The sequence below is a fragment of the Rattus norvegicus genome, chromosome 1 (assembly GCF_036323735.1).
Source record: "Rattus norvegicus strain BN/NHsdMcwi chromosome 1, GRCr8, whole genome shotgun sequence".
Taxonomy (NCBI): Eukaryota; Metazoa; Chordata; class Mammalia; order Rodentia; family Muridae; genus Rattus; species Rattus norvegicus.
The window spans coordinates 101,731,476-101,758,720 of NC_086019.1; the positions used below are offsets into that span (position 1 = coordinate 101,731,476).

Consider the following 27,245-nt stretch of genomic DNA (forward strand, 5'->3'; position numbering starts at 1 on the left):
TCTCTCTCTCTCTCTCTCTCTCTCTCTCTCTCTCTCTCTCTCTCTCTCTCTCTCTCCCCCTCTCCCTCTCCCTCTCCCTCTCTCTGTCCCTCCCTCCCGTTCTCCCTTGCTCCCTTCCTCTCTCCATCATTCCCTCCTTCTATTCCTCCCTCTTCCTCCCCCCTCCTTTCCCCCCTTCTCTCTCTCTCTTCATTTTAGGTAACAAATAAGGATGCAACTAAAATCAGCGTAAGTGTGGAGACCAGCGTGGGCCGTGGGAGACCCCTTCTGGCCGCTTCGCTCCCCGCAGCTCCCTCCCCTTAGAAAGCTTCGACTGATGAGCCATGCACAGCTCTACCACCACTGGGGTGTATTGTGGGCTCCTTGGTGTATCTGGGCGCCATCTGTCGCTGGTAGAGGGATTAGGCTGTCTTTTGTGTAAAAGAAGGGTCCCACAACCGGCAGGATACTCGCCAGTAAAACTCAACTTCCTCTGCACCAGCGCTTAGGGCCCTGGAGCACATCCGCCCTTACCTTCTCTGCTCTAGAGAGCCCGTGGCTCTTCCCACCCCCTTCTGCCCCACCCCGCACACCTGCTAGGCTTGCCAGGAGCACTCTCCACTCAGCCATCTCCTCCTCCTCCAGTGACATTGTTATATGCTTCTGGGGTGGTTGTCTTCTGCAGTCAAGGGGTATGGGTTTGGAAGGCTGGAGCGTGGAAATGGCAGGGCCTGAAAAACAAAGCCTCTTCGAGGGTCCTGTTTAGAGGTGAGGGCTTGTCCTGGTGTTTGGTGGCGCGAGTTTGCTTAAGATTTGCACCATGCCTGAGGTTGTTGGGGCTATTAACAAATGGTCAGTTCTAAAGGACAGGGCAGGACATGTGTAGTTGTGCATGTTGTAGGGAAGATGGACACATCCCAGGTGCTCTGGGCTCTAAATAAACGTGAGTGGGATTTCTGGTATATGTAGGATAACCACAGAGCAGTTAGCTTAGGCTTTGAGGTATAGGAAGGATGTGGATAATTAGCCTCATATAGCCCCAATCTGACATTTCTTGCCAGTAGTGGAAAGTTACATTCCGTAGGGGCAATAAGCAAGAGTAAATGTGAGCTGAGATGGCTGAGAAATTGGGACCCAACACAGTGCACTCTACAACAAGGCGTCCAGGCAGACCTGAGAGCCACGTGCCTCTATTAAGAGGCATTGGTGTTTAGGAAATGTTGGGATGGAATGGCAAATCGGTACAGTGATAGTGGAGCTAAAAGCCCAGTTACCAAAGGTGTGCTGCTCAATGGTCAGACCTCTAACAGGGCTGTCTTGCAGACCGTGCGTGTCCAGGGCAATGACATCTCACACCGGCTTCGGCTGTCCGCCGTACGATTGCAGGACGAAGGTGTTTATGAGTGTCGCGTTTCGGACTACAGCGACGATGACACTCAGGAGCACAAGGCCCAGGCATTGCTGCGTGTGCTATCGCGCTTCACGCCGCCCAACATGCAAGCTGCAGAGGCAGTGTCCCACATTCAGAGCAGCGGCCCGCGTCGCCACGGAGCCTCCAGTGCTGTCAGCTCTAACAACGCAGGCGCTGCTCTCCTCACCACCTCTGAAACCAGCCACGACGACAAGAACCCACTTCCTGCGAGTCCTCCCTCTGGATCAGGAGTTCCCGAGGCCGCCGCCGCCGCTGCCGCCTCCGCGACCCACAAAGCCACCACAATGGCTTCTGCAGCTGCTGCTTCCTCATCAGCGTCCCCGCCATCCGGGCAGGCTGTCCTTCTGCGCCAGAGGCACGGCTCAGGTAAGAGCAGTCCCTGAGGGGTCTTGAGTGCAAGGGAGAGGGAGGGGAGCAGCCTAGTGCATCAGGCAGCAAATCTCATTGTACCTGCGGTTGTGTGCACCAGGAGTAGCTTTTCTGCTGCTCCTTTCTTGTGTTATCTGGGCTTTTTCCCAATTGTGGTTCTAAAGGGGTTGGAGCAACCTACTAAGTGTATTCGTAACTCAGCAGGCTGCCCTGCTTGGCACAGAGACGGGTTGTGAGGCATCCTCTCTTGGACAGCCTTGAGAACTGAACTCCCGGATACTCAAGTTTGGACAGATATTCCCCAGGTGGGGTACTCCTTTTGAAAGAGGATGAAAACAGTGATAACAGGCTGTTGTCCCTCTTTGCTGATTGGTGACTTTGAACTGTCATATAAGGTTCAGGAAGTTTGGCTGTGTAGTCGGACTTAGCCTTTGCTATGTGGTCTCTAGGTGTGGCTTTACACAAGCTGTAAATTTTGTGCGTACCTCAGAGTTCCAGTGCTCCTTGGTTCTGGAGGGGGACAGAGTTGGGGAATGCAGCCCTGTAACACAGTTATGAACGCACATGGAGGCTGATACCTATTTACCTAGGAAGCTCAAGACTAGGGAGGCAAAGAGAGGAGGGGAGGGGTAGGGGTTGGGGATTTAGCTCAGTGGTAGAGCGCTTGCCTAGCAAGCACAAGGCCCTGGGTTCGGTCCCCAGCTCCGAAAAGAAAAAAAAATAACAAGAGAGGAGGGGATTATTAGAATACAAGACCAGAAAAGTGAATTGCTACCCTGGTAACAAGACCCTGGGGGTGTTTACATAGCAGTAACAAGGAGTTTAGAATGCCGAGAAAAAGTAGAAACTTCTGTGCCAAATAGCTTTTTTCTCAGGATACTCCCACTCTTCAACCCAACTCAGAAGAACACTATCTTCCACATTCACTCCGTGTCTGATTTTAAATAATTCACCCCCTGCCCCAAACCCCCTCCTCAATATTGTATGATGCATATTTCCTATGAAAGAATTCTCTACTGGGATTACAACCTGGAAGTCTAGGGGAGTCGCGCATAGCACTGATGGGATTGGGCATACTGTCATGGCGCCCACTTGGCTGTTCTCAAAGTGCATCCACTGCTGCTAAGAAAAACGGTTCTTGGACTGTCCTCACTAAGTCCAAGGTGACAGGCCTCACATCATCATGTATCTTAACCTCTTGCTGACCCTTAAACATTTGAACATTTGGAAGTAGCTGGTCGATTCTGAGGATCATTTCAACCTGGTTTCTTCCTTAGTTACTCCCTGCTGTGGGAGTATAGCACTGTATCCTCCCCTGCTTGGGAGACAGCATTGGGTATCTCCCTTATGAGAACTTGTGCTGTGTTTACTTCCCCTATTTAAGAAACTGCACTGTATCTCTCCCATGGGAGTTTGTTCTCTCTCTCTCTCTCTCTCTCTCTCTCTCTCTCTCTCTCTCTCTCTCTTCCCCCCTCCCTCTCTTTCTCTGTCTCCCTCCCTCCCTCTCCTCTCCTCTCCTCTCCTTCTCTCCCTCCTTTCCTCCCTCTCCCTTTCCTTCTCCCTCTCCCTCCCTTGCCCCCCCCACCCTGTGACAGTAGCTCATTCTGTTTCTCCCCTGTGGGAGCCAGTTCTGTGTCTTCCCTGTGGGAGTGCACTGTGTGTCTCTCCCCTAAGAAACTTAACTGTGCTTCTATCCTCTGATTTGGAAGACTTTTGTCCCTCATAGTTCCATGGAACTACAAGACACCACACCACCCGACCCCAGCCAATCCATGAGAAAGATGGGCCAGCTCTAAACAAACCCAAGATCTCCCACCTAACATGGGACTTTATTCCATCCGTATTAACTTAAGACAATGTTAGTGTTGTGTGGGGAAAAAAAAAAGGGCAGAATGTCAGTAGCTCAGCACATTCCAGATTTATGGTCTTGTTTGTATCACATCTTGTCCTAGGGTGGGAACCTCATAGCTCTGTTCACACAGTCATTCATAGACTCTGGATGATGGACTGTACCAGCTCCAGCAAGTGTTTCCAAGTCTCTGGGAAGCAAATATAGCAGTATATAAGAAAAGATATATAGAGATGACCTTTTGACCCAGTTTTAAGAGGGAATGGAACCCTAAGGCTATGAAGCATGTGCAAAACCACAATGAATTCATTTATTCCTCACGTATTTAGAACAACTCTCTCTGTAACATTTGGAGAGACTGAAGAAGGTGTCACCGAAAGCATTCTGTAATGCATTTTCTCTGAGAAAAGTCACTCAGGAATGGCAAGGTGGGTTTCTAAGGTCCAAGCCTAGAGGTGGCAGACATCATGTCTACCTTCATTCAGTGACCACCACACGGTCCCACAAAGATGCAGGAGTTTGGGGGGAATGTACCAGTCCTCGTGACAACTGCTTTCCAGCTCTGTCTCTCTGCAATGGAAGAGGGCACACATTTGGAAGGAACTGTTTCTAAGTAGCACACAGTTGGTATATTAGGAAAATATTAACTCATAATATACTATGATTGGCTGCTGATTAGAGAAAAGACCCCTTTGCCCTTTCCTCTTGGAAAGTAAGAAATAAGGTTGTGGGACAGATTGGAGTGGACCAACTGAAATGTCCTCCAGAGCAGAGGCGAAACAGATAACCCAGAAGCCCAGATAAGAGTTATATCTTTGCCATCTGAGAATTTGTGTGTGACTTTAGGTAAGTGATTTAGCATCTCTGTAAAATAAAGTGTGCTAGTCTGATGTTTTGATTGCTGTGGCAAACAGATTGATTTAAGAAATAACTTGGCTCACGGTTTCAGACATTGCAGTTTGGACTCTTCATTGCTTCTGGACTACAGTGAGGCAGACCAAGATGGTGGAGTACATGTAGAGAGAGCACAGTGTGGGAAGTTCTGTGCATACATGGTTATCATAACCACTGTCTTCTTAGCTGTTTAGAATGGAGAGGAAAGGAGGAGAAAATGAACAAACTGACAAGCTGGAGGGGCCTTAAGAGATAAATGAATGGTACTACTGGGGTTTATTGGAGGCTTTAGCTAGGAAGTAATATGTACCAGAGATTTCTGAGAGTAGAAGAGGCTACACCCATGACATTGTAATGAGACCAAGGACATGAGTTCATCCTGGTCAAAACTCCTCTTCTTTTGGCTCGTGTCTGGGCACTTGAGAACCAAGCATGGCTAATCAAACTTCCAGTCCCTGTGCTAGCCACTGGAGTTGGATGAGCAAGTGAAGATGCCCCAGGACTTTCTACCCGATAACAGAATTCACTGTTAAGATGTAACAGTACTATATCTTAAATGATATAGGGTCCTGGCATCAGAACTCTTACAGCACAGTCACCAGAGCTGTCACAGCAGATGGGGTCTTGAATGTCTGTCAGTCACAGGGTCCCTACATGCCATAGAGGACAGGATGGCAGCCAGGTTGAAATTTCTGTTTATCTTTCTTGTGGGGAACAGTAGCAATTACTGACATTCATAAAGCACAGGGAGCTGGGGTCCCTGCAAGGGGAGACAGTGCTGCCCCATTGCATGGGATATGGTGACTCGATATTTTTAATACCTAGTGACTTTCATCAGCTCCTATACAAGACAAGAAGAGGCATATTTCAGACAAAGCTCTGATTTCTCCCTAACCCCCACCCCTTGAAAATGAAAGGTGATCAGATGGGTCATCAAGCTTAGTGTTGCCCCCATCCCTAAAGCCTCTCTACGAAAGTCTTAGGAGAGCCACTTAGTTGTGACTAGCTGTGTATTCCATTTTGAGCCTAGAGAAGTGAGACATGTGGTCTATGTACTACAAACACACCTAACAGCTTTGATCCCAAGGAGGGACGGTTGAAATATTCAGACCGTATGCAGGGTGGGTATTAACCTTTCTGCAAGACTTGCCTGAGTTCACTGCCAGCTGGGTCTTAGGAATTCCCCAGGGAGGCAGCAGGCTGAGGAATATCTCAGAGCCTCCAATGGCAAGGGATTACAGCATGTTCTGGGCCTCTTCCCAGTGCACAGTTCTAAGCCAGAGTGGCCCATTGCTCTCGGTTAATGAGCAGGCATGTTTGTAATGTTTCTCAATCGGGAGGCCGGTGGAGCAGGTGGCACAGTCAAGCAGAGTCACTGTTGGGCTTTGGAAAACAGTGTTTATGAAGGTAGAGGCAGGGTTAGGCCAGCTAGCAGAGAAAGATTGCAAGTCCCCAGGGACAGCAGCAACAGGAGGTGCTAGTGTCCCTGGGATGCAGAACAAGGGAAAGATAAGATTGGCAAAAGCCAGAGTAGCTGGACAAGGTTCCCGGATCAAATCTGTAGTGGCAAAATCTCAATGGAGGGAATCAGTTGACTTACCATGACCCAGCAAGGAATTGATGCCCCTCTTGCATGTTCATAATATGGCCTCTTATTAGCGAAACCCCTTTGAAAGCCAATGACAAGGGCATCTGGAGAAGCTGTTCCGAGAGGTCAGCCACAGGGCTTGGAGCAAAACGAAGAAGGGTAAATGGAGGACCCAGAGGCAATGGAAGGGTTACCCCAGCCTTTTCAGATTAGCAGCTTCAAGAGTGGCCCAAGTCACCTCCACGTGGTCCCATAGGCAGTTAATCCTAAAAGACCTTCAGATGCCCGTACTTGTGAAGTGAGCTACTTCAGTACTGTCGGGAACGAGTAACAGAGCATTTTGCTCAAACCATTGCCTCTTTCCTACTCCTCAGCCTGGAAAGGAAACCTTTTCTCACTGCTCTGTGCTCAGCATGGCCTTCTAAGCATTTGCACTAAAAATTTGTTTCAATTTTTTATTTGATTCATGTTTCATGTTTTGTTAATAATCATGAGTTGGATTAGCAAAGCAGAGTAGACAGGAGGGGTGGTGTCTCTTTTTCACTGGGTGAGGCAACCTGATTACGCATGTGAATACTGATCCATTGTCATGAACACTTTGTTGCTGGTTGCCACTGAAGGTTGTGGGAGACAGTATCAGCATATCTTCTAAAGACTTATAATGGAGGAAAGGCATCATGGAACTCAGCACAGCCTCATAAAACAAATATAGTTTGCAACAGAAAGACTCGTTTTTGCACAAGGTTCCCTTCTGGAGGGACCTTGGGGTCTGATTGTGATGAGCGATATCCTCAGAGCTTCAGTTTCAAGGAGAAGCACCACGACCCCTGCTGGGTGTATCTGGATGCAGAGAACTAGCTGCTCCCAGTATTTCAATTAATGGTTAGACAACAGCCAAGGCCATGGTTGTGACTCTGGTGTTTGTGTGGAAGAGTTGTTGTTTCTGCTGGGAGCTATTGGGAGGGGGTGGGGAAATCCTTGGGTGTTGCCATGGCAACCATAAAACCATGACCAGAAGGGGCTTCAGATGTGAAAATACTCTCTCTGCCTCAACCTATGCCCTGGGTAGATGACAAAGCTGACACAGTGGTGCCAGACCCATGATAGAGACTCAAAATGCCACCAAATCCCCAGTCACAAGAGAAAAGCCAGAAACCCTGGCCTGAGGAGGACCTTTAGACCATTGCTGTAAATAATCTGCTCATCCCTAAAGCTCTGATGTGCTATAAGAACTTCAGTTTGGGCAGGAGGAAATCAGCCTGGCAAAGGGTGCCCTCAGAAGAGGGAGGGAATCACTGAACACCCTGAGGGAGAAAAATAAAAAAAAAGGAAAGGACCCTGTGAAAGAAGTTGTGGAGAGTCACAGCTGACAAGAGACATCTACATATTCCCAAAGCATGGTGACATCTTATAAGTGATGGGAGACTCACTTTCTCTCAGCCACTGGGATTCTGCCCAGCCCAGCCTCATGCTTCCTTTGAGTGGGGACCAGAAATGGCATCCATGGACTGTTGACACAATCAGGAGAAGTTCCCTGTAGGCAGATTCTTTCCAGGCTTGAGTCAGTTAGGGATGGTGTCCTCATAGCTTAGGTGATGCCCTGACGTGTCCTAGATTCTCCCATAGTTCCCCACCCAGATTCCTGGGGTGGACTATGTAGGCTGCTTGAATTGGAATGGTATTGTCCTTCACATCCACACATAAGCAGCCAGTCAGCTCACAGCCCAGCCTTTCTCTCTTGGCATCACAGATCCCAAGAAAGAGCAGCTTCTCCTGCAGTGTAATGATTATTCAGTTATATCTGTCTTTTACTGAGCATGTGTGCCTGCCACTGTCTGCTCTACTGTCAGCAGCAGTTCTCTCTCTTACTGGCTTCCTTCATCCCCAAGAACACGGTTCTTCTCCCAGTTTGTTGCTGGAGTTCAGACCCTTTCATCCACAGTAATGGCAGCCCCCAAGAGAAGAGCCAAGCACCAGACTTTCTAAATGTCACCAGGAGCCAAACCACGAAGGAACCTCTCATTAAACACACCGGGAGCGCATTTTTAAAGCTCTGAATGTTAAGGATTCTCCAAGCATCCGCAGGGATAAATGAGGTCAAGTGCTTCTGTAATATGATATTGATTAGTCCTGCTCCATTCGTACAGTGGCAAGGCCTTGCTTATGGTCTAAACCCTGCAGCTTTATGGGGATGCTAGCTAGGCTTTAAGATATTTTTTGCACCACAATGTGGTGGTGGTGGTGGTGGTGGTGGTGGTGGTGGTGGTGGTGGTGGTGGTGGTAGTGATGGTAGTGGTGGTGGTATTATCTGTTCTGTTCTCTGGTGCTCTGATGATGTTTCCCATGGAGCTCTTAAATAAACTCCTCCAGAGAAATAAGAAGTTTCACTTGGTCTTCTGTAATGGCTACAGGGAAGTTGAGAATGAGAAAATTCTATACTTCCTCCCTATTCCTATCTATTTCTTAGGGAGGACCTTCCTTAGAGTGGTACCTCCTGGGAAATGAGTCTGATCGCTTTCATAATGTAAGGAAAGAGGATCATGTAAATACCAACGTGGATCACCCCATTTGGCTCCTCCAAGGTTAGGGTTTGGCTGATGTGGAGCATTAAGTGATGGGTCAGACTGAGGGAGGCACTTAGCAAGGGGAAAGCCCTCAGTAACTGTTGTGGCATGAGGCTGAAGCCTCCCTATGGCATCCATGCAATGGCCCCTGAGACATAGACCTGCCCCCAACAACATGCTCAGATGGAGACTAATCTTTGAAATGATTGAATTTCTGTCATTATCACCATCTAGGATGAATCATCAAAGTTACTTTAGACAGGCTAAAATTGGCTGAGTTTGCTCCTCTGCTAGTGGACTTTCTCTTAGGTGTCTGTTCACAATAAGAAGCTGTGCCAGTGACTTTTCTCATCACCATCCCAAATTGGACAACAGCATCTGAAAGGAAGGAAGCATCGTTCATGTTCAGAGTTTTAGAGGGTTCAGTCAGTCAAGGCAGGGAAGGTGTAGCTGAGGGATCTATTTGTGGCGGCAGTGGATTCTCACACAGAAAGGAAAGAGATTTGATGGGAAGTAGGGCTGGGCTATATAATCCTCCAAGGCCTGATCTCACTGGCTTACCACCTTGAGCTATGCCTCCCATCCCACGGGTTCCATTCCTCAACCTCCAGACAGTGTCACCAGTTGATAACCAAGTTGAGAACATTTCACATCAAACCATAATGGAAGCCAAAGTGGACATTTCAGAAGCTCTTCCCTACTCCATGCTCAAGGGTCCTTCTCCATCCATACCAGAAGTGGCCAGTCATAGAGTCAGAGGACTGCCTCAATGTTCCAACTACTCAGGAGTTTTTGAAGACTGATTATTACCGGACATGTCTTACTAGCATCAGACTTCCCATCCCATGCTCTTTGGGAGTGGGGGCGGGGAAAAGACTTGGATCAGTCGGTTCTTTTGCATGTTGTCCATGATGCTCATCTTGTTTATCCTAGTGGAAGACTCAAAGCACAAACCCAGGAAATGCTAGGACAGCTCGGAGGGAGCGGCATCCACTACCACACGTGACCATTTCATTGGTTCCCCTGACATTTTAATCATTCCCATTTCTTCAGCAACATGTTTCCTTGATATACCCACTTTTGTGGACTGGAATCATGGCTTCATCACTGCCATGAGCAGGTTTCTTCTCTGTTATCCTTTGTGTAGAACCAGGTCCTAGGCTGGAGGGCAGCCGACTGCATCAGAGGAAGTCATCTGTTAATATTCACAATGAGAAACAAGGAAGGATTTATTTTTGGCTCAGTTTCAGAGGCACTGTTTCATGTTCTGGTTTGAATGAAAATAACCCTATAGGCTCAAATACTTGATCCCCAGTTGGTAGTGCTGATTGGGTAGATCTGGGGGTGTGGTCTTGCTAGAGAAACTATGTCACCGGGAGTGGGTGTTGTGGTTCCAAAGCTGTGCTCCAATCTTTCTTAGTTCATGTTCTGACTCCTGCTTATGAATTGGGATATGGACTCTCAGCTTCTGATCTCAGCATCTAGATGCTGCTGCTTTGCTGCCTCCAATTTACCATCGTGGATCATAATCCTCTAGAACCATAAGCCCAAATAAACTCTTTTATAAGTTGTTTCAGTTATGGTATTTTAGCACAGTCATAGAAAAATAACTAAAAATAACTAATGGGTGGGTGTAGAAGCAGAGAAAAGGGGGGATTCTTGTATTCAGATAGGATATTTTTACTCAGCTGGGATTCTTCTCTGCTTATCTCATGGAGACCTTCAGCACACCCACAATTATGATGGGTCTTCTTCTCCTAATCAATCCCCTTTGGAACTGCTCTCGAAGACACATCCAGAGGTTAGAATCACCAGTCTCTCAGAAACTTTCAAATGCTGTCAGCAGTGAAGATCAGCCAACATGGGATATTTACAGAGCACCAAGTCCAGCACATAGGAAATACTAGGAGACGTTGGCTTTTGTCATCGTAAGTTTGTGTGAGAATGGCAGTGAGTATCTAGATCACCTAAAATGCTTGAAAGGAACCCCAATGTGAGACTTACCTTATGAGCTTCCCTTCCCTCCTATACACCAGGTAAACTTCATGAAGCTAATGCCATATTAAAGAAAGACCATTAGGAAGACCTTTAGCAGGTAAAAATGTTGGAGACAAGGCTTGATGTTCAGGGGGACAGTTCAAGGGAGAGGCCCTCAGAGATGCAGAAATAAGGATCTCAGTCCTAGAAAGGGCTATGGGAGTGCAGTGAGCTGACTTCTGCATGTTATCCATTCTTGTCATCAGCAGAGTGGGGATGGTGGCTCGAGCTCTGATGACCTTGGAAGACCCTCAAGGAGGAGTAATTCAGGAATGTGCCTGGAAGGGCTTTGTAAGCTAGGCCAGAAGGAAGTTCAACCCCTTTTCTCCAGGCATTCTCCTTTCAAGCACATTATTAATGCTTGCTGTGTTTGAAATTAACACTTGACTTTCTTTGGAGAGTTAAAGATGAGTTGGTGGGGGTACCTGACCAAGCCTTATAAAGGGTTAATTTGGCTCTGAAAGGAAAGCAAAAAGTCAGAAAGAGCTCACTGGTTAAATAAGATCAAACTGTAAGATTTTAGGTTTTTGTATTTTGGGGTTTTTTTTTTTTTGTTCGTTTGTTTGTTTTTGCTCTTCTCTGAAGGTCATGCAGTCAGAGAAAACAGAGTAGAAGGCAGGGTCCTTTGGAGATTGTGGCTCCAGCCAGTGTGGAGACAGAGCTAGGCAATGCAGCTCAGAGAAAACAGTGCCAAGAGAGAGGACAGTGTGTGGACTAGTTAGAGCAATAGGTAGATAGATGTCTGCACGAGAGGTTGAGTGAGTGGATGGAAAAGCAGACAGATGGCAGGTAAGCCGACGAAAGGATATGTAAATGGGTGCACATGAGATAATGTGGTCATGAGGATGGATGAGTGGATGGAATGATGGCTAGGAGGATGAAATTGGTGGGAAGGGATGATGATGATAATGGTGTGTGTGTGTGTGTGTGTGTGTGTGTGTGTGTGTGTGTGTGTGTGTGTGTGTGTAGACAGATGGGTGAGCAGGAAGGTGGATGGATGGGTACATGGATGGAAACATGAATGGATGAATGGTTAAGTGTATCAGGACTGGACAGAAAAATTAGTAGGTAGTAAAACATGTGAATGAGTAGAGGGAAGATTTATATTTTTTCTTGCCTCAATAAAATACCGAACACAACAATTTAATTAAAGAAATTTCCATTTTGGGCTCACAGTTTCAAAAGTTTGGACTTGTGGGTCCAAAGTGAGACAGAACACTGTGGTAGGAGCATATGTTGGAGCACAACTGCTCACCTCGTGTCAGCCAGGAAGCAAAGAGGCAACTAAGAACTAGGCATAATATATAGTCCCCCCCAAACAACCCTCTAGTAGCTTAACTCCAGCCAGGGCCCAACCCCAAAAATGTCCATAGCCTCCCAATAATACCATCAAATTAGGAATCCATCAATGGAGTAACCCACTGTTGAGATCAGAGCCCTCACAATCTAGTCACCTCTCCATGAATAGATCTACCAGTTGAGGACCAAGCCTTTTCACCCATTGGGGCAGAAACATTTCAAATCCAAAAGGGGGATGTGGTTGTCTCCACGAGGACAGATGAGTGGGCTGAAAATGGATGGAAAAAGTAGCTGCTGGGTAGGCAGGAAGAAGGATGTTGGAAAGGGTGTGTAGCTGGTTGAAAGGGGCTAGATAAAAGGGCAAGTGGACCTGTGAATAAATGATGGATGGGAAGATGGATGATTTGGGGACCAGGTAAACCTTGCTCAATGGGTGCGTTGGGGCTGGCGACATGTCTGGGTGTGGAATTTCTGGCAAACATACCATGAGAGATGCCTTGGAAAGAAAGGTCCCAGGCAGTGGTAGGACCAGAATGCCATGTCAGTCCATGTTCTGTGTCTACCTCTGAACCACTAAATACAGTAGATAGAGCTGAGGCACAGCCAGTCCACAGGTCACCGCCAGTTTTCTGGAACAGATGTCATGTACCCTCCAGTGACTGGACACTAAGTTATCTGGGGAACAGAGCCTGGCCTCAGGCTTCTTGATGATCATCAAATTATACTGTAGGTTTTTTCTTCTCAGACATATATCCAGTCTCTAGGCAAATGGATGAACTGCACTTGCTTTAAAAATTAATGTAACAAGAAAATACACAAGGGCATATTTCATGGGGTGTTCTATTCTAGAGTCATATTTTAATGCATGACACATTCTGGGCAGTTCCTTGGCACTGATTTTATTTAATGAACACATGTTATACAATTTTCCAAGTACTATCCCTCTGCAATTAAAATGCATTAGCCATTTTGGCCAAATTGCATTTCTAAAGGTAAAGTTCTCAGTGAGAAATAGTGTTCAGGTATCCTTGAGGCAGAAGACAGACGGGAGTTGTAAATAGGAAGACAGACCTGGTAAGGCTGATTGTTCCGGTCACTGATTGCTGTTCTCTACCCTGTGACCAATACCACGTTAGGTGATTATCAGTCTTGGCTCTAAGGCGAAGTGTAGGGAGGCTGGGGGTAAGGACCTCTGCTGTTGCTTAGCAGCCTGGATTGAGCAAGCATTGAGAACCTACTCATTTTGTGCCTGACTCTTAGATAGTCTGACTAAAGGGCCATGAAACAGGAGACAAGAACACCAGACAACTTGAATGGAAATGGGCTTCAGGGAGGATTAGACACTCTTCTCCATCACCCTAGCTCTACTCTGTAGTCAGTGAAATGAGCACGTAAGCACGCCAGAGTCCACAAGTGCACATTTCACATTGGGAAATAGACTCAGGTCACCTAGAGCAGGTGTTCCCAGATCGTTCCCTGAAACCCTATAAACTGTGGTGCACCGCCAACTTCCATTAGTTTTATTTTTAATAAGCATATTTATGTTTGCATGTTTGTTTACTGTAGTGCTGGGATCTAGAGCCTACATTCAGGGTAAGCATTGTGCCACTGAACTCCACCCCTAGCCTTGCACTGGGGTTTTCTAGGCGGGTGCTCTACCATTGAGGTGCATCAGTCTCTTGCCAGCCTTCTGGTTGTTGTGTTTTACTTTCATGTAGTAATTAGTTTGAGAAAAAACAATTCTACTACTTCAGTATATTAAATACAACTGATATGACCCAAATTACATTTAAAATGTGTGCACAAATTAAAATTATATATAATTTATATATGTATATATATATCAGGAAATAGACAAAACCTACAAATATATTACACATGTCAATACTTGACGTTCTATTGAAGGGACTTGGAACAGCTTGTAATAAGGCATGTTGCATGATAGGTCACATTAAAGAAAGAAACGAGTGGAAGAAGTTGAAATGAGTCTGAGGAAATTGTGCGAGAGACAGATCTGAGTCCCATTCAGATCCATATTCATGTCAGGTTACTGAGACTGGCTCCCTGAGGATGTAGGAAGTGTTATTAGCCCTAGGTGGAGGCTGTGTATGGGGCATCCAGCCATTCTGCACATTTGGGGAGAACGAAAGTGTTTAACCATCTGCCCTGCAAACACTGGATCTCACGCTGCAGGCAGCATGCAAAGAATCAGGGAGACACACAGCTGAGTCATAGTCTCCCCTCTTTCTGGCTCAGCCTCTGGCATAAGACATAGATGTCGGGAAGTAAATACACCCACAGCTGCCCACTCGCAGCCTAGAGGAAACTGAATTTGTGCTAGAGTCCTTGGGACAAGGGGAGTCTATAACCTGCAACCCAAAAGGAAGTCCTGGGAGCGGGGAGACAGGTGAGTGTGGGGCACAGAGGATGGAACTAGAATGAGACTGTATCCGGATGAGAGCTGATACAGTGAGAAGCTGTGCAAGGGGGCAGTACAGCAGCAATGCCCAACAAAGGGGAGAGAGTTTTGGAATATTCTTATGGGGCCTCTGGGCTCAGCAGGAGGAGGTAGGTATTTTCTAGAGTCTAAAGGGTGATCTGACAATGAGAAAGTCATTCCTGAGAGGCTGGATGGGGCAAAAAGAAATGAGTGCATACAATTAGTCTCCTTATGGGAATCTACTTTGATCCACGCAAAGGAAGGAGGGGGCGGGTGAAAAACTGTCTCCTGGAGAGGATTCAGAAGTTCTAGCCAGCTAGAGAGCCTGGAATTCACAGATACCAGGAAACTAGTGGCTATAACCCTCTACTGGCATCCTGCAGCTGTGCAATGTTAGTTAAGTCACTAATTCTAGGACTTACCCATAAAAGGAAAAAAAAATGGATTCCACTTACTAAGGCCACTGTGAGTGGGCCAAAGGAGAGAATTCTCACAAAGGGCAGAGTAAATTTCTAAGCACTAAGAATACTGTGGGTGCCTATTAGCATTGCATGGTCCCAAAGAGTATCAAATCAAAACAGATTGGGTGTGGGATCTCTCCAGATGAGGACTGGACCCCTCACAGAAAGGCAGCCCCAGCATGCTCAGCTGCTGAGCTGGTGGTTGGCCACTGCGCATAGCCACCTGGCTATGAAGAAAGTGACTGTTTTGAAATAAATACGCTGGCAAAGGCCCATCAACTGAGTTGGCCATCAGAGAAAGTGTGTTATATGAATGTGTGACGATGCCACAATAAAGCCAGAGGGCTTGGCTCAGTGATAGACTCCACCAGTGAGAGAGGGGCTAGGGTGTGGATTGATGGGTAGAACACCTGCCTAGAAGCCACAGTGAGGGGCCGCAGTTATGGTTCAGTGCTAGTGCTCCAGCCTTGAATCCCTAGTCAGGGACTGGAAGTTTGGTTTATTGGTAGAGCACCTGCCTGGGCTACATGTGGCTCAGTGGTGGAGCAGCTGCCTAAAATCCCCAGTGAGGGACTTAGGTGTGACTCAGTGTTGAAGAACTTACCTAGAATGCACCAGAGAGGGGCTGGGGGTATGGTTCAATGGTAGAACACCTGCCTAGAAGCCCCATGTGAGGGGCTGCTGTGTAGCTTAGTGGTAAAGCACTAGGTTCCAATACCGACAATGCAGAAAATGTTAAATGAAACCCATTATTCTGTAAAATTAGCATGAAACAAGAAAACAATGGAAATATGTTAGAATTCAGGAGGAAACACCTCCCAACTCCTGTCCTGGAAGTCAGGCTGGGCTCCCCTTGTCACAAGTAGGGGAAATGACATGACATTCTGTTCTTTGACTCTAAGAGAGGCATAGGTGGTGGCTGTAGTCCACTGTGTAGATAGAAGATATGCAGCCTGAGAGGCCTTCATCTGTATTAAATAAAGACAGAGGACTTTTCATTAAACTTGGGCCTCCAGCAGACAGTTAGTGGTACCTTGATGTAAGGGATAGCCCATGAACTGTCTGGAGTAGCCTGGCACTAGGCACTGCCCACTGTTTATATGAAACTCAAAGTTAACTGTGTAACCTATAATTTATCTGGAAACCTCGAACTTTAGGCAAGTTATTTCTCCTAATTGAATTTTAGTTTCTCCATTCTAAAATTAGTGTGTGTGTGTGTGTGTGTGTGTTACACATCTATAATCCCACTACTCAGAAGGTTGATATAGAAGGATTATCAGACTAATCTGAGCTACCCAATAAGCTCCAGGCCATGTAGATAGTAGAGATATTAGTGCTTGGCTTCCTGTGCATTAGTGATTGAGGCTGACTCCCTGGCAGAGGCAGCATGCACTCAAGACCTAAAGTATGGATCAGTCCACGAGAAGCAGAAACATTGGTTAATTCATTGGTTGCCTCACTTTGAGTGCTGGCAAGGACAATGGACCAGTGTACATGGCTGGAAGTATGATAATATTGGGATGATTAAAAGAGGTTCTCATGGTGGCACCGAAGTGGTATTTTTTTCCTCTGTAGTGGGGATCTGATCAAGGCTCTGCACCATAGGATGGCTTCTCCAGGTATGCATGAAGCAATTAGGGCACTGGTGGCAATGAAGTGAGGAAAATGTTTCAGAAACCCAAGACCATTAAGCTGTGGCAGAGAAACGGTTCAACCCCATAGTTGTACTGTGCATGTTTCACTCACCTATGATAAGTTTGGGCACTAAATAAAAATGTTCATGAGTTGAAGGTTTGGTCCCCAGGTGGTGACATTGTTGGGAGGTGACTGCACTACAGTCCAACTCTACCAACTCCACCAGTCTAACTGCATCGCTGCCAGCTCCATTGCTCAATTCATAGCTGAATGATTTGTTAGGAAGAGGAAGATCATGGCAGGAGGGAGTCGGTCACTGAGGGTGTGGCATTGAAGGGTATATTTCATTTCACCCAGCACCCTTCTTTGCTCTTTGTTTCTGGCTGCTATGAGGTGAGAGGCATCCCCTACCCCATTGTGCCCTTCTGCCATGATGTTCTACCTCCCCACAGCCTCAAAGCAATGAGCCAGCAGACCGTGGACTGACACCTCTGAAACCACGAGCCAAGGAAATCCTCCCCTCTGTGAGTTGGTTTATTCAGGTATTTTGTCACGGTAATAAAAAGTGACTCGAATACTCTAGAAGCAGCTTGCCTCCATCCACTGAGTAGGGTGGGGGGCTAGGGGAACTGACTGAAGCAGGAAGCCACCAGCCAAGGGCACAGGCCCACATCTCAATCACAGTCTATGTCTCCAGGTCCCATGCCATTTTGTTTTCTAAAAGATATGTACTTCCTTTAAGACACAACAGCATTAGTTAGGTGCTTCTAGCTTTTGCCATTTACCAGCATATATTAATTTTATAGCAGAAATGAATTCCACCCAAACAAACTCCCTTAGTGCTCAATTATTCCTCACTGGCTCCCTTTGGATAAATATCCATGAAGAGGCTTTAATTAAAATGTCAAAAGGGGAGGCTGCTTTGCATGGTGCCATCTTCCCACTCGGCAGCAAGTTGGACTCATGCAGAGTCCATCAGTGGAACTGAGAACTGGGCATGCCAGGAGGGTCAGCTCCAGGTCAGGAAAGGGGGCTGAACCTGCCCACCACACAGCTGAGCGCAGACCTAGTAGGATCTGAGCCAGACTCCTTCTGGGTTCTGAGCCAGAGCTGGCTCAGACTCTGTGAACTTGGACATTAACGAATGGCAGGGTGTTAGGATGTACTGTGACTGAGGAAGGATATACAGGAACCCATGCACAGAGGCAAGGGTGGTGGCTTGCAGCTCACCTGGGCCCAGGTTGGTAGTCATGAGGTCAAAGACTTGCAGATTCCTGCTGAGAAGGGCAGTCAGACTCAATGGAAAAGTAGGGGCAGGAGTGCTGGTACCTAGGCATTGCCAAAATTGGTATGCTTATAATAGGAGTCTCCTAATTTTCATGTCAGATTAGAATTTACCTTCTGTTGAAGACTCTAAGCACATTGATCTCCATCTCTCTACAACCCGGGCTCGGCCCTCATGTGGCTATGTGCCTCACTTTGTTAATAGGTTCTCCAGAAAATAGGGTTTTTGACCAGAGAGGCCAGAAGTGTGGGAGTAAGAGATTGTGATGAAGACTGAAGGCCAGTCCCCTCAAGTGACAGCCTGCCTTAGCAGCAGCCAAGGTTTCTGGATGAAACATGACATTGACCTTGACCAGGATGCTGCCCGTGCCCTTTTCTTCTTCTTTGGAAGTAGAGGGGTTGGTCTGCTGCTCTCAGAGAGAGCAGAGGTACAGCGAGGAGTGACAGGGTCCTCAGGCAGGTCTTAGAAAAGGAGGGATCTCTCTTTAGCATTGAATGGAGGTTCAAGTTCACGTGCTAGGCTTTTGTTTCATCTACAGAGGCTGCAAAAGAAGAAAGCGATCCAATTGAGTATGAGCGCTTAAGGACCCTCATCTAGCAGACTTGGCTTGGGTCCCAAAGTTTTCTAGCCAAGAAATCTTTGTTCAAAAGACAGGTTAGATCTCCCAAAGTGCATAGCAGCCTTTAGTGGCCATAGTATGCTCAGTAGAAGGGGGCAGGGAGCAGCTGCAAATATACCCTCCAGGGGTTCTCAGGAAATCACAGCCAGGTTCAAGGCTAGAATGACTTTGCCTATGAGAGATTGGGCAGTACCAACCTTTGGACCAGCATTCCTGCTGCCTGCACTATATGTGTGCACATTCTGCAGAGCTCTGCAGAGGGAGACACAAATAGTCAAAGCCTGCAGTTCCAGCCTGCAAAATGAGCTTCAGCCCACTCAGGCCACCCGAGCCAGAATCAGTTTGCTGACCTAAAAATATCATAACTCTGCTTATACTTCTCGGGGCTGGAAAAAAAGAAAGGAAAAGTGCAGTGTTCGAGCAACTCTGAAAAGCCCCTAGCTCATACAATGTGTGTGAGCTGTTGAGCAGATCAGCCTTCCCCAGCCCTACCATAGCTCTCAGCCTGCAGAGACAGGGGGTTGGGCCAAGACGTTCCTTAGTTCCATACAGACCTGATGCCCCAGGCTCACATGTGGGTACCAGTGCCACACCCACAAGGTTCCCTGTTAGGCAGTCTTGTGTCACTGTGACAAAATAGCCAATACAAACAACTTAAAAGGAGGGATTTTTACTCTGCTCCATTTCCAAGTCTTCTGTCCATGGCTCTGTTGTTTGGAGCCTACAATGAGGCACAGCGTTATGATGGGGGCACATGGTAGTGTGAGACTATTCAACTCATGGTGGGCAGAAAGGGGTGAGCACAAGGCATTACAAGTGACCTGATTCCCTCCAACTAAGTCCTGACCAAAAAGTTTCCGAGACCTTACAAAATGACACGGTTACCTGTGAACAAAGCTTTCATTCCATGTTGGGGATACCTCAGATCACAACTGTACACCACCAGGAGAGCTTCTTTCCCAGGATTAGATTCTACACAGAGAGCAGAGCATGGATCAAGAGGAAGCTCCGACACAGCCTCCTCCTTTTCTTTATTAAGATATTAAATGACTTCAACAATTCTGGGCACTTTTCTGACAGGTCTATAGAGATCTTTTGTTGCTGGATAAATAGAAAGGAGGAACTTCCCATAGAAAGGCTGCTTAAACTGAGACGCATGCGCGTGCGTGTGTCTTTGTGTCTGTGTGTGTATGTATGTGTGTGTGCATGTGTGTATGTGTGTGTGCGTGTGTTTATGTGTGTGAGGATGTGTGTGTGTATGTGTGTGTGTATGTGTGTGTGTGAGGATGTGTGTGTGTGTATGTGTGTGTGAGGATGTGTGTGTGTATGTGTGTGTGAGGATGTGTGTGTGAGGATGTGTGTGTGTGTGTGAGAATATGTGCGTGCGTGTGTGTATGTGTGTGTGAGTATGTGAGGATGTGTGTGTGTATGTGTGTAAGGATGAGTGTATGTGTATGTGAGGATGTGTGTGTGTGCATGCACGTGTGCACTCGCCCATATTCACCATATTTTCTTTTTTTTCATTATTACATTAATTTATTATCTGCACCTCCCAATCATCCTCTGTCTCCTTACTTCCTTTTCCTCTCTATCTTCCTCTTCCTTCTTTTCCCTTCCTCCTCTTCCCCTTCCACAAATGTGGTGTCAGGTCTCAGGGTGTCACCCAGGCTGACCTGGAACTTTCAATCCTTCTGCCTAAGTGTTGAGATTATGTGCTACCACACCTGATTCAGAGTCTCTTTTAAACGGCTCCAGAGTATCTCTTGTCCTTCTCACTACCTAAATGATAAACATTAATTTCTCAGCTGATACCTTCATCTTAAGCCAAAGACACTTCAGCTTCATTAAGAACTATCAAGGTAGCAGCACTGGTTTGAGTTGAAGATGAATCAGCCAGACTGATTCCCAGGGCTTTCCTCACCCTCCCAGGCTGCCTGAGTCTCCAGCTTTATTATGACTAATATGCTTGTGTGCACCCCAGCACTGTGCCTGGTTCTCTTCTGAAAGGGAGGATACAGATGAAGAGGCTGCTAGCATCTGATCGGTTCAGCATTTCAGCCTCATGTCCTAGGAGTGTCAGAAGAGACTAGCGAGTCCATCCCAGCTGAGCCAAACACACCTATCCAGCACCGTGTACCTGTGCTCTACAAGGTCAAGCAAAGTTGCATTTGTCAGACAGCAGTGAACAGTTTTGGCTGCATCTGGAAGTCTGGGAGGTAGAGACTCAGGCCCCAGATGCAGAGTAGACCTATGCTAGACATCACGACAGGAAATCTCCCTTGAAGAACATGACCCCGTGGTCATTAAGATCCAGGGGTGTTTTAAAACTAAGTAGATGAGGAGAGAGTTTGCTTACATTGAAAAAGTTCCCTCTGGGGAAGGCATTCACAAAATTAGTTCTTCAATTCTCTTGAGCTAAGACTGTGCTTGTAAAAGTTTGTTCTTGGAGTTGGTTCTCTCCTTTCCACCTTTACATGGCTGTGGGAATTGAACTCAGGCCACCAGGCTTTCAAGCATGCTTAGGCATCTTTCCAGCCTTAAAATGTTATGTATATTTATTTATGTGGTACTGGGGATCAAATCTAGGTCCTTGTACATTTGGATAAGTGCTATCCCTCTGAGATATAGTCCTAGATCCTGTTTTTTGTTTGTTTGGAGACAAGGTCCCATGCTGTAGCTCAACTGGATCCTCCTACCTGAACCCCAAGTATTAGGGTTGCAGGGGTGTCCAACACTCCTGTCTTACACTGGCCTTTTCTGAAACTTTTGCTTGGGTGGCAGTGACTATTTGGGTCTCCTTTGTTTATGTTTTGTATGGTTTTTTGTTTTGTTTTGTTTTTTTTTTTTGCTGTGACAGAGGACCTTAAAAACTCAGTGACTTTGCTGTGACAACATAGGAATTTACACAGCTTACTCTGCTGGGCTCATCTAGGCAGTTGGTGCCAATTCACTTGGGTCTTGATTGGTCTAGGGGGACCTCATCTAGGACATCCCATGAGCCTTATCCTTCAGCAGGGTGACTCAGGCTTAGACAGTTCATTCTAAAGGTTCACAACCCTCTGTACACTTTTGTTTATCTCACCCCATGATATTCCACTGTCTACAACAGAAGGTGTGTGTGTGTGTGTGTGTGTGTGTGTGTGTGTGTGTGTGTGTGTGTCGGGGGGTGACACTATCACAGGATGTGCATGCTGGAGACTGGAAAGGCTTTTGGTGGCCATTTCTCTAGCTTATTTCTATCATATTGCTTAATCTAGAGCTTGGTCTAGTGACGCCAGCCACACACATACTAATTTTCTGGTATATGCTACAAGAACAAGAGGGGTTAAGGAGGCTGTCTAGGGTCACACCACCAGTTATCAAGAAGGATACGTTTAGGAACCCAACTGCAGCCACCAAGCAGATATCCAGATTGGAGACCCTACAGACCTTGATTGCTACTTTCCATAGGCTATACCCTATGCAGCCACCATGTGATTCTCCTGTCCCCGATGCTCCCATCGTTGTCTCAGCACAGAGTAGAAAGCTGTTTTTTCCATAATGGTGTTTGAACTCAGGCCTCTGTGAATACTATGGACCACGAAGCTATGCTTTTAGCCTGGAAACTTTCTATCTTGAGCATGCAAGACTGTAAGAGTGACAGTGACAGCTAACAGGGTACTTGGAAGAGAGTTTAAATCTCTTTTCCCTACCTGGGCCCCAAGTTCCACCCAGCCAACCATCCCCTGCCTGGCATACACGCCCATGGGCTACTTCTCTGGCTACTGAATACATTGATGGTTTGAAATTCTGTGTACAACTGCACCAGCTTTTAGACACCCCTCATGTTTGTTTCTGTCACCTCTAGGGTTTGTAAGAATGTAAAGATCAAAATCTGGATATTGGAAGGTTCACAGGATGTCTGGTCTCCAAAGCTCTATACACCCAAGAAGCACAGCTGTCCCCTGTTGTTCTATTTGCACCATTGTTTTCCATTAGCCATCCATCAACTCACCCATCACTGTATCTGTCTTCCTAACAGTGTGTGACAATGAGGAGGTAGAGAGGAGGACTGTAGTCTTCAGAGCAATCGATGCACTGTGATTCTCTCTGTTGGTGATGATCAGAGGCAGTGGCCAGATCATGGGAGGGCAGGATGGAAACTGTGTGGGAAACTAAGGTCTGAAGACCAGTATGTCTGAATGGGGTCCTTTCCTGTACTTGTCAACTGGGGTCAGGGTTGTGCACGGAAATAGAAGCTCTGGAGAGACTGGACACAGAAAGAGACTGCTTTCTCCTCACTCCATAGTGTGAGCCAGTTCCAATCTGTATATGAGCAGCTAGAGTCATGGAGAATCTGACTGGAATCTGTTCAGCTCCTCTCATAGGGAGGATGACACGTTCAGTTGCACGCAGAGCAAGATGGATTAGTGAGTAGGGGAAATGGTTTGGACAAGAGAATAATATTACAGGATCCAATTATATCATGCCTAGGTATGCACCTGGTGGCCAGCTGACCACACACACATAGCCATGTTTACTACACTAGCCACAACCACCAAGATACAGTAATCAGCCTCAGTGCTCCGGAGGTGACTAGGTAAAGAAAATGGAATTATATATACAAATTCATTCAGATGGAATTATGATATTTTCAGGAAAGTAGTTGCAACTGGCAACCATTGTGTTAAGCAAAATAAGCGAGACTCAGTAAAACAAGTATTATGTCTTTCTAGATTTTTAAATCTCTACCCCCTCTGTGTGTGTGTGTGTGTGTGTGTGTGTGTGTGTGTGTGTGTCCATTTGTGATGATAATAGAAGGAGCACTAGTTAGAGGAGGCCAGCAATAATGAAGACTAGGGTGGGATGGGATAATAGGGCTGTATCAAAGCAAAGTCTGATGAAAAACATGTATGGAGAAGTTAGGATGAAAACTATAATTTTGGATGATAATTAAATGAATGAATGTCATCATCACCTCCTCTTCCTCCCCCCACCTATAATTCAAGACTCAGGGAACATCTCAGAAAAGACCAGAGGACCAGAATGCCTGCTGAGATTATGTCTTCTATACGTAACAAGGAATCGTACCTAAACACAACCTTCACAGTGGCAACACCAGATGACATAGTAACAGAGATCGGGGCAAACTCATAAAGTCTCAGCCTTAAATGAAGAGCTATAATCAATTTATAAAGAGAAACCACTCTTCTCCAAGGATGAGCTCTTTAACAGCTATCCGATCCCACGTGTTCAACCCTAAACATATCACGTTTGAGCAACACAAAATCAGCAGGACACACAGACACACCACATGCAGAAAGGGATAGTGATAGTTGAGGAAGGCATGAATTTGAGGTAGCTAGTTGGACTACCCTGGAGGATTGGGAGGGAGAGAAGGGAAGGGTGGAAATGTTATAAATGTAATTCTCATATATTAGTTTCTATTTAAAAAAAACCCTAATATCAGGACCTGAAAAGAAAGGAAAAGATTGGCAGTACTTTTACACATTATGATCAAGAGTACTACTGCACACTCAGACCCAGCCTTGCTGAGGAAGCCCCTCCTCTAACGTCATGGAGACAAGTGGACCCAGCTGCCCAGGCAGCAGCTTTGCTAAGTCTCCACTGTCTGTACATCTGGTGTTCTCCAGTGGAAGAGCCTCCCACAGCCCTCCAAGGTGCACAGTTGCTGCTCAAACAGACTGCTGGGAGTCCAGGGGAAATTTATAGAGTAGCAGTCAGCATTTGTGTCACTTCCATCATTGGTAGCTCCAGCACCAAGGCAGAAGAGCAGAGAATCCCAGGAGAAGCAGTGCATTTTGCAGCTCAGGGACCAGGGGCTCTTGGAGACACTTTCCCTGGCCACAGAGGGAGGACTTTCCAACATCTGGATATTTTGAGAACAGGTGAAGAGCCAAGAAGTGGCCCAGAGGAGAAATGATGAACACGTGCATGGAGTTATTGTACAGAGGAAGGCCTAGGTATTGAAGAAAGATGTGGATATGGGGCCATGTTTGTTGGATCTTGAATATTAACCCATTCCAGGCTGTGATTCCTGAGCTCCATACTTTAAGGAGTGGCTTGAAAGCATGGTTATGGAAGGAAGCCTCCAACCGTTTAAGACAGGACTTGGGTGGATGCTGAGCTGGGCCATTTAGGGAAGGAGGTTGGAGAGGAGACATGGAGGTTGGAACGGTGTGTAGATGTGGCATCGTCATAGAAGAAGTAGGGAGGCGAGCCTTTGTGTCAAGGGTACTTTGAACAATTGTGCTGGGGACCAAAGAAGCGGGTTCTCTTTAGTAAAATAGGGCACTGTGACTTGGACTTCTGAACTACAGTTTAGCACATCTGCCTCAGGGCAAAGGCACTTACGTCTGACAACAATCTGTTCCATCTTTTAAACCGAAACAGAAAAACAAAGCAGCCTCTAGCTTCCTATTGTGTTTTCAGAAGCCCAGGAAAGCCTCCCTCTGTCCTGGACTGCCTTGGGGACCCAGGTTCTTAGGATTCAGGTTGACTGTCTGTTTTTTCTTCACCCGCAGGTACCGGCCCAGGCTACAGTGCAGACCCTCTGCTGTCTCTGCTCTTGTTAGCACTACATAAGTTCCTGCACCCTCTTCTGGGGCACTGACAGCCGTAGCACCTCAGCAGGCAACCTGGGAGGACACCTTGCCACATGGACACAGGGACTAAGGGAAGCATGAAGAAGTCCATGCAAAACTAAATAAATCATATTTTTGGGGAAGTAACACAGATCTAGAAGACTTAAAATTATGCATCAAGTTTCCAAATAGGATGGGGTGCAGGCCGTGCGGTGTGCATGGGGCGCCAAGTTCTTCACGGCAATGTATTTTTCTTTCCTCCACATTCCCTCCGAATCTTCATTTTGCACGAACTGTTAAGCAGGCACTGAGGATAGTATGTAAAAAATGTTGGGTCAAAGCCTTTCTGACAAAGTAAAATATTTTTAGGAGACTATTGTGTTTAGAAAAAAAATTTTTTTTGAATTTACATTTTCTTTGGGGGATTTTTCCTTTTTTATTAAATTATTTCTTTGGAGACACTTTGATTAAAAAGAAACATCATAGTTCAAATTCACTGTCAATAATATTTATTTTTAAATAAAAATTGGAAACAAGGATATACAGTTGTTTATAAACTGTATTGTATATTGCTGAATAATAGTTGGATTAAAAGAGAAAACTTTTCAATAGACTTTCTACAGCCATGTATGACGGACTGTCGAGCTTCAGTGCCTGTTGCAGCCAGACACTGTGACCTCCTTTTCTCAGACAGCATCTGATTGGCCCCTGGCATGGAGGGCAGCTCAGGACACCTGACTGGGCCATGGAGAGCATCTGCCCAGCCTGTCAAGGGACAGTGGGCTTCCTAGAGGCAGGGATGAATACTGCTACTGCAGTCAAAGCTACTGTATGAGTCAAGAACCAGCCTTCCCCTCTGGCCTTCAGTAGATCTGCCATGCACTTATCTGCTGTGAGCTTATAGACCACCCTGTACTGCTCCTACCTTTACTGATCCTCAAAAAGGGAGTTTGGATAGATGGCTAGTCTCCTGTACTTGCTTACCTTGAACCTACAGATGGCTTCTAGCCTCTGATATGTGAGTTTGGGATAGGCTGCCTATATCAGAGATACTAATAGGCCCTAGTAGCTAGTTATTCTTCATTTCATGACAACTCCATTAAATACCCAGACTTGTGGTTTGTTTAAAATATAGCCAGACTCTTATAACTATTGTTTGTTTAAGGGATTTTGTTTTAGTTTTGGATTGGTTTATTTGAATGCCATGTTTTTCTTTAATGAGATCGAATGCAATAACCTAGGCTCTCCTGAAATTCCTACGTAGCACAGGGCATTCCTGAGTTTATAAGCCTCTTCTTCCGCCTCAGTCTCCTAAATTCTGGGAGGATGAGTGTGAGGCACTGTGTCTGACTTAACCTATGTTTTCAGGATGGGTGGTAGTCAGCGTTGCTCACCAAATGCCTCCTTTCTTCTCTGACTAAGTATGTGTTATGACTACGCTTTCTATCATCTAAGGGCTGGTGGGCCCACTGGAAGAACAGGTTAAAGACACTTGGTTGCCGATGCAAGGCTTTCTGAATCACTCTCTTTCAGTATGACAAAAGGAACATTTAAAATAGCAAGAGCCTTCTGCTCTTCTTCCCCCCCGCCGATACAGGACACTAGTGACTCATAAGAAGGACTGATTGACACAATCCTTGAGGAGGAATGAACCTTACTTATCTTGATGCAGTGATTTTTGGGGGGGACTGCTTGTTACAATAGCACAACCCTACCCATCTTGACTAGTTCAGTAGTTAGATGATCAATTGCTCAGCTAAGAAAAAAAAAAGGTAAATCTTACGTTTGGAAAAATCCCACATGTGCAAAGATCTTGGCATGAAACTGGTGCCCTTGGTTCTATATGAAAAAAATCCTTAGGACCACTGTTTCTGTTGAATGCATAAGGGTATTCCGTGTTTCCTTTCTACTGATCAGTACCAATTGAGCTGTAAATTTAATCATGTTTCCTGGTGGAAGGTGATTCTATACAGAAAAGCGCTGGGCTAATATCACTGTATGTCTTAGTACTCTGCTCAAAAGGCACTTCCCAGATGCCTGGTTGAGGGGAGACACGTTTTGGAGAAAGGCTGGTATGTCAGGTGACCAGGGTAGGGGCTACAGTGCTGAAAATCTGCCCCATCAACAAAGCCAGATCCTGCTGCACAGGTGAAGTAGGCTTGTTCCACTCTTGTGTACTGGGAATGAGAAGGAAATGTAGGTGACCTGAG

General features: G+C 46.2%; 1 protein-coding gene across 3 annotated transcripts in view; it reads left to right on the top strand.

The window, feature by feature from the left end:
• The window catches only part of Vstm2b (V-set and transmembrane domain containing 2B), a 28,415-nt gene extending 2,768 nt beyond the window's left edge, over positions 1-25,647 (top strand). Inside the window, exons 3-6 of one of the 3 annotated variants that reach the window (XR_005487917.2) lie at positions 199-228; positions 1,303-1,777; positions 17,000-17,071; positions 24,976-25,113. Coding sequence is in view for 2 of the 3 variants with exons in the window: in NM_001108479.2 (NP_001101949.1) it covers positions 199-228; positions 1,303-1,777; positions 24,976-25,064 (594 nt within the window). In the remaining variant the exon portion in view is untranslated. Of the gene's footprint in view, positions 1-198; positions 229-1,289; positions 1,778-16,999; positions 17,072-24,975 lie in introns of all 3 variants that reach the window. The other 2 variants (NM_001108479.2, XM_039082094.2) reach the window with 2 other exon arrangements.
• The last annotated feature ends 1,598 nt before the right edge of the window (positions 25,648-27,245 follow it).